Below are 8,125 nucleotides of genomic sequence, written 5' to 3' on the forward strand. Positions count from 1 at the left end.
AGTGAGGTCATAGTGACCTTTTTTCCTGCACTCGGCAATCCGCCATCCCAAGATGTCCATGTTCACCAAATCTTGTTTATGTCCCGGAACGGACGGACAGACAGACGGAGTGCAAACCTATACCCCCCTCCCGAGAACCCGATGGGGGGACTAAAAATAATCAAAATAAAAACAAAACAAATAGTTTAATAAATTCGTCGGTGAGCCATTAAAATCAAATTGTATGTCTTTGTGTTATGATTTTGAACAAATTACTTCTGTCTTTGGTTTGATTGGGAACTGTAAACATACTTATTTTAGCAAAAAATCGCACATGATGAATAATATAATATTTTCGTGAAGGAAAATGTTGAATCTGGCAACTGACCGATGTAGAGTTGGAGAAGGTATATCGGTCATGCTTATAAGTACAGTATGTAAGAAATAACTATACTGCTAAAATAAGTATGTTTACAGGGTGTAGGGATCATTTAGTTCTGCGGAGTAATGAGTTAATTAGTAGAATTGAAAAGATACTACACAATTGGCAACGTGAGCTAATCTTTCATGATCTTCATCTACTTTGCCTACCTTCACGTTTAATTGAGTGTTTAGGAGCAGTCAGAATCGGGAATAGAAGTGATCTTTCTGTATTAACGTGTACACGATTCTTTTCAATTCTTCTAATTAATTCATGGAAATACACACTCGGCAAAGGGAGATAATCAAGCATGCAGTGCTGAATCAAGATGGCGGTCAGTACATACTGAAAATAGAAGACCATAATTACCGATATTCAAGATAACAAGAAATCTAACGAGAGATTGATTCGCAAAATTGAACATTACCACTGGTGAAATGTGCCTGTACATTGAAATCTGTCTTATTGGACACCCTGTGGAATCCGACACATTGGTTGAATAACTCAGTGTGTCAGAATACACAGGTTTTATTTTGTATTTGTTACATAAACAAGAGTTCCCTAGAACATGTGCTGCCTCTTTGGTTGTTGATACCTGCAAGGTGTGAGTTTCTTTTCAGAAATGATTTAACAGAGCTATAGACTCTAGTCATCCAGGGGAAAACAACTTGGTTATATTCTTTGATAATGGTACGGGGATCCTTAAATTATAATACCAAACTTGTATTTACTTGTATGGTATATAAGTATAGGTGGCGATGGACTAAACGTTTTGAGATATAACACAAATAACACAAATCTCTACCAAGAGTTGTCGTTCCTTTTCAATCACACTCTACTCAGAGTTGTCGTTCCTTTTCAATCACACACTACCCAGAGTTGTCGTTCCTTTTCAATCACAGAGTGCAAGGACCGTAACTCTGCGTGGAGATTGCAATAACACAGCTAGATGCATAAAGTAACACTGATGAAGTCACTGGACCAGGATATGTGGGACACATTCAGCACATGATGCATGGATTGCAATGACATAAATAATGTAATTAAAAGAAAATGTTATGTTTTTCCCGGTGATTACCAGATAATTATTTCACCCATATAACACAAATATGTGATAACAACCGGAAACCCGACGTTATCATGTAGCACATTCAAGAGGTTATAATTTCTTTTTAATAATAAGTATTCTCAACGAGATATTGACATTAACTCCAGTTCGGTATTGAGTAAGGTAATTAGACCATGGGGAGCTTAAAAGGCTCTGTTAGAAGAAATGTATATTGAGGAAAGGTTGTTCACGATTCATAACGAAAACATGTTTTGACTTCTTTAAGATCTACTTTCAACAACCAGCAACCACACACCACAGCAATGCTAGCTCTTTTTAGGAGGTAAAGGAGCTTAACTTGATATTGTTTTCATCACTTAATCATCTACTATCGCAGCCTTTTCATACAATTTTTCATAAGGATAATAAAATAATTATAAAAAAACATTTTCAAAGCTTGTCCTTGGGGTCTGATTTCCTGTTTTAACTACTTCTTTTAAATTGACAAAAGAATGTATCAATTCTTCCACTCCTTTTGTCTATTCAGTGTTTGGAATTTTATTCAAAACGGATTCATTTGGGTTTCATAAATCCCTTTTTGAGAAAAAAAACCCATTATGTAGTATACTTATTAGCCGTTACTTAAAATTCATATTACAATTTCTACGCCACCGCAATGTTCTTTTGAAGTACATCAAAGGATCGCACTAGCCTTCTTGTCTCATCGAAAAGGTGGCGCACACTGTGCCATGACATATTCCAGGGGTGTAGAGAGCGAAAGTGAGTGTAACCCCTGGATATCGAAGAAGAGTATACGTGGAACGTTATACCAGTGAGACAGTGCTTTACACTAAAGAAACCCCGAGGGTATCACTGTCACCCTCGGCTTCTAGAGTTTGACAGTGTCTAGTGTCACCCCGAGGGTATCACTATCACCCTCGGCTTCTAGAGTGTGACAGTGTCTAGTGTCACCCCGAGGGTATCACTGTCACCCTCGGCTTCTAGAGTGTAACACTGTCTTGGGTCACCCCGAGGGTGTCGCTGTCACCCTCGGCTTCTAGAGTGTGACAGTGTCTAGTGTCACCCTGAGGGTATCACTGTCACCCTCGATTTCTAAAGTGTGACAGTGTCTAGGATCAACCCGAGGGTATCACTTTCATTCTCAACTTCTAGAGTATGACAGTGTCTAGGGTCTGCCCGAGGATGTCACTGTCACCCTCGGCTTCTAGAGTGTGACAGTGTCTAGGGTCACCCCGAGGGTATTACTGTCACCCGAGGCCAAGCTGCCTCTAAATAATAAGAGTTACTGTCACACTCTAATGAATGTAGTCTTTTTTTTAATATACCAAACTAAAAGAGCATAGCGGCTGAAACGAACCGTACGCTCTTCTTCTGTGCGCGGTCTTTATTTTGTATTATCACACATACTGGCACTCGTTGCTAGGGCGTTGGGAAACACCCTTCAAATGACTCAATGTTAAAGCGTATGCGACAGCGTGAAATGAACATCTTCGCTCGACCAATCAGATTACAGGATTTTCACTAAGGGTATAACACTATTTGTTAGCTGAGTCGTGGCTCCCACAATATAGCATAAATAAACGTTATTAGATGATTCTGTATTTGTAGCACCCTTGTTATTTTGATATTCATAATTATTTGAATAAGTACATACTCAGTGGGAACATACTGAATATGAGTTCTTTAGTAACAATATAATTTACGATTTCATTATTTATATTCTAATCCGTATTTTGTTCTTTCATTCCGTTATCCGTGCCGCGTTTTCACTACCGAAGTCGCCGTGTCACGTCATCGCTACTTTCGTTTTTAGATGTGTATACGTGTGTGGTCTATGTGACGTATTGTGTATGTTGTGTATGTCTTTTGTAAACTAGTTTGACAACTTGACCAATGACCCATGACATCTGTCGCATTGCGTGCATTTTTCCCGCCCTAAAGTTTTCTTCGCTACCTCTGAACTTTCTATCTGCCCATTTCATCGATACCTTCCATATTGAATACATCGATCATCTCAATCTGCCCTATGAGCATCATGAACGGAGGCTATCCCAGGTACCACATACTAGGTAGGTCACTGTTCTGTTTATTTTATAGGCTAGAATAATACTTTTTATATATTCGGAACTAGTATAGAATTAGAAGTAAAGTATTATTTATTCTTGAAATTATTATTTTCTGACTATTTCTAATTTACCTTTATATTTTCGCCGACGGGCGTGGTCAATAATTTTGTCATTTAGTAGAGCGTATGTATTTATTCTCACTAGAATGCTAGTTTATATATTTATAAATGGAGAACGTACCATTATAGTGTAAACCACATTTATATATTATTGCGTACGCCATTGTGTAAATTATCTCGTCAGTTATGTATTGTCCAGTTATAGTCTGGTCGTTTGGAAAACGTGTGGTGTGGAATGTTATAATCAATGTACGTGTGTATTGTGTATTGCGTTATTTTAGTCAGGTGCGTTCGATACGAAATGTATGTGTATTATATGTATATTTTAATGACTAACAGGGATGAAACTCCTGGGTGAATAAAAACGTTGAACCTTAAATCCTGGCTTGATTGTATATGAAAATCTCCACGTCGGCAAGGAATCCTACAAAACCCCCCAAATTACATATTCAACATATATATATATATATATATTTAACTAACAATTAAACCCTTATAGCATCATATTAAATAGTAAAAAGGCGAAGCATCCACATGTAGGCAAAACCAGGCGATCCCAAATAATAAGCGTTTCGGGGAACCACATGTGAGGACTGTTATAATGCCTCCTGTCAAACTCAGGGAACTACGTCGGTTAAATCAGAAATCATAGTCGAGAAAAAAGAAATCGCAAAATTTGGAAATCAGGTAGATAGAATTTCTCTATGTAGTTTGGAGGCACGGAAGTCTAGTGGTAGGACGCGGGCTCGTGACCGAAGGGTTGCAGGTTCGAGTCACATCACGGCACTGTGCTGTATCGTTGAACAAGATACTTTACTCCTCTTGTTTCAGTCTACTCAGCTGTAAATGAGTACGTGGTTGGGCAGTGCTAGAATTGTGGAATGCTAGCTGTGAGCGCCGAAATGGCAGCTCCGGCTGTATGCTCCCCAGGGAGTTTAGAAAGATATTGTCCCTATTACCACGGATGATAATTTTTGAACCGCTTTGAGACGACATACGAACTAGGTTGTGATAAAGCAGTATATAAGAACCTCGAATTATTATTATTATTAATTATCATTTAACAACAGGAATCAATGATCAAAAGTACGTATAACAGAATCAAGAAAAATGGGAAATTAAAGTCATCACCCTTTTTTTATATACAAAATGTATTTTGGTATGAAAGGACCATTATCGTCGCTAAGTATGATGTCTTCAATTTCAAGTTTGTTCTGGAATAAAACTACGAGCAACTCTTCTTCGAAACGTTTGCCAGAACAAAACATAATTAATTTTGTTTTTATCTGAATGCAAAAAATATAGGATAACACAAGTATGTTCATAAACGTTCCTTGTATATACATATATATAAAAAAAATACTCGGAAACTTATTTAAAGACATGCATTATTCATTTTTAACTATCAAATTGAAAGGTTTTCTGTTTAATTATTTATCATTAAGATAGTGTTCCGAAATGTATAATGGGACATTGATCGAAAAATAGGGGATTTTTTGTTGCTGTAAAGACAAAATGATTTAACACAACCTCGCCGAAAAGGGATCTGAATGTAGCGCATCGTAAATACAACCTACCTACAGGTACCCAAAGTACGACTTGATTTATAATTAATTATAGTAATAGTATGCACTGTATAGTGCTGTTTGGGAGGATGTTACGCTCATCTTTAACTATAATTTCATTTTAATCCTTTCAGAATAAAAAAAAACTAGCTACAATGTACGTGTACAAGGCTACAGCCAGGCTCGCGGATTGGTAGTCCACCAGCAGAGCAAACCACCTTCTGTAGTATAAAAGACTCTGAAATGTCATGCCATCGTACAGAGTTTTATCTAAACATTACTGAAGTGCTCGGCAGTGTCATTCAGCATGGTGCCCTCGTTATCGCGTTAAACCTAACCGACCGTCTATTTGTTGTCGCAGAGTCAATATATAGAACGTTCCCACAGTTAAAAGTATGTAACGCTACCACAGGGACCTGTTCGTTTATGCGGAACAACCAGTTCGTCTGTTTTTAAATGCAATATTTTCGAGTATAAATCCTGACGGACCTGCCAAAATTTATGCAGCCTTGCAATTAAGGCATGCTCGCATGAAAACAGCATCTGATTACTAGGTCAGACCTTAACGAAATTCTCTGGTCAAATCGGTTCAACCGTTTGGATCGCGATAAACAAAAGCGGCCCAAGTAGAGTAAACAAGTCGGGCGCTCGGTAAAAGGTTAGTGTGCATATAGCCGGGAGAGAATTCATATATCGTTGTGTCTGCTTATGTCGTAGGTTTCAAGAAACTATAATTCCGGAAACAGCCATCACAGGAACCGAAATGGTTTTCGAAGGTTTGTCACCAAGACTGCTGTCGGTTCTAAGATTTAGACTCGCTCTCACTGTCACGGCATTCTCAGCGTATATCATTGGAGGATACTACCTGTTCCCGTTCTCACTTCCGGTGATGACGTCAGTCACAGACAGACTCATATTCACGTTGCGATGGCAACTGTTGGGAGGCCTAACCTTGCTGATGGGTATCCAGGGAGTCGGTAAGATGCGAGCGAAGTCGGAAGCTGCTAGCGATCCTATCAAAGGTAACGGTGAACATCTCGTCAGTGTACAGAATAAAATTCTACGCAACACATTAGAACAGTTCGTCTTCCATTTCATCGGTCAACTCGCCCTATGTACCTACCTGTCCCCTGAAGCGATGAAAACGATACCTGTCCTCGTCACCCTTTTTGTCATCGCCAGAATTATCTTCCAGATCATCTACCCGATAGATGCTATGAAGCGTATATTCGGCTTTATGAGTACGTTTCTACCTACTGTGGGAGTCTATGTTTACTGTCTCTATTGTTTTCTCACACAGTAACATTTACCACTGACCGAAAATTGTCAACGTCGGCAAATAACCAGATATGTCCGTGTGCAAAATGAGCCTTGCGATGCTGTAATTTCCAAAAGGGTGAACCTACAATTAAACAGGTTTACCTCCACATCACTATGGCGAACTCCATAGTCGGAAGTATCCGAAGAAAGTCGGAAGTATCCGAAGAAAGTCGGACACCGATAGTGATAGCTTCGGCGGTAATGGTTACAGGTAACGTGCAAGCAACTTGAAAGTATATTATATTTGACATGCGCAGTCAGCGTGAATAAAAACGGAAGTTACACGTGAGACCTTCAATGGTGTACAATCTTTAACAGTCCTCAGTATATAATTCTACAGAATTCATTCCATCGGTCAAATGTGGAGCGATGTCAGTTATACCGTTCCTGGTCGCCATCTTTTGTGCATAGCGGGAATCGCTGAGTAGACCATGTTCCTGTGTAGTTTCGAAGTGATCTGCATTACAAGAACGAGAAACAGAAACAGGTCAGAGCCAAACAGGAGAACATGGAAGTATCATGTATTACTGCAACGAAAAATGACAAGATATTTCAAATGTAAGGAAACTATAACAATTAACGTGTATACCAACAAAAGTCGTAATTTGCATGTTGGTTTGTTTGTGGTTTAACGTTGTAGCTACATCCAGGTCATATAAGGACGGAATTTGCATATGAGGAGGTAGTACCTACATCGGATCAAGTACCCCAATCGGATCACTCTTTCCAATAATCTCTCCTTATAATACAAAGTTATTCATCATATTTAGACTAGAGACGATTACTATATTAGTTCAAATAGCACCAGAAGACGTATTTCAAACGCAAAATCTAGATTTTTGTTTACGTTGTTAGATTATGGCACGTGCGAGGACTAATCAGTTTTGTTTCTGACTGTAGGAATAAATTCCTAATATGGAAGAAAAAAAATCATTCAAATTCTAAAGATCATAATGAAATGTTAATAAATGCCTATATAAAATTCCTTTGAAGCGCAAAATACTACAAAATTCAAGCTGTGATCCGGTTTGGGTACTGACATTGCAAAAAACACCAAAACAGAAACGCTTATTGGTGACGTCAGAGTGTTGGTGACGTCAGAGTGTTCTATAAATATCTCTCATCGACATTCTTCTTTTGATACAACCAAAAACTAATATAATTCATCCGCTTAATTTTCAATGATCCATTTTGGGTTCTGTCACCTTGTAAATATACTCCTAGCACACCTGTGAGATAGATTCTGTATGTCATTGCCCGAAAATAATGTACAAACTTCAGTCTTCAAACGATTGGAAAGCATGGCATTAACTTTTTACTTCTGAATATCTAGGGTTCCCGCTTACTTTTGCTTTGCACTGGTCTCAGGAAATAAAATACTGACCAATCGCTAGGCTTTGATACCTGTCCTTTGAATATTACAAAGGAGAGACGCCCGGCTTCAAAGCCTGTCATTTTTACCGTTACGGACCGCGAGATTCTTTTGATGTACATCACAGGATCGAACTAGTCTTCTTGTCCCTTCAATTTTGTTATGACATGAGCGGGTGGAGCCAATCTACAACTATTGGTATAAGGGAAGTAAC

General features: G+C 38.6%; 1 protein-coding gene across 1 annotated transcript; it reads left to right on the top strand.

Annotated features, from left to right (window-relative positions):
• Positions 1–5,795: 5,795 nt before the first annotated feature.
• LOC110445913 (transmembrane protein 79-like) lies at positions 5,796–7,143 on the top strand. Its single transcript, XM_021490780.1, has one exon. The coding sequence runs from the start codon at positions 5,983–5,985 to the stop codon at positions 6,520–6,522; it is 540 nt and encodes a 179-aa protein (XP_021346455.1). The 5' UTR covers positions 5,796–5,982; the 3' UTR covers positions 6,523–7,143.
• The last annotated feature ends 982 nt before the right edge of the window (positions 7,144–8,125 follow it).

Source organism: Mizuhopecten yessoensis, unplaced genomic scaffold, assembly GCF_002113885.1.
Source record: "Mizuhopecten yessoensis strain PY_sf001 unplaced genomic scaffold, ASM211388v2 scaffold2411, whole genome shotgun sequence".
NCBI classification, from domain to species: domain Eukaryota; kingdom Metazoa; phylum Mollusca; class Bivalvia; order Pectinida; family Pectinidae; genus Mizuhopecten; species Mizuhopecten yessoensis.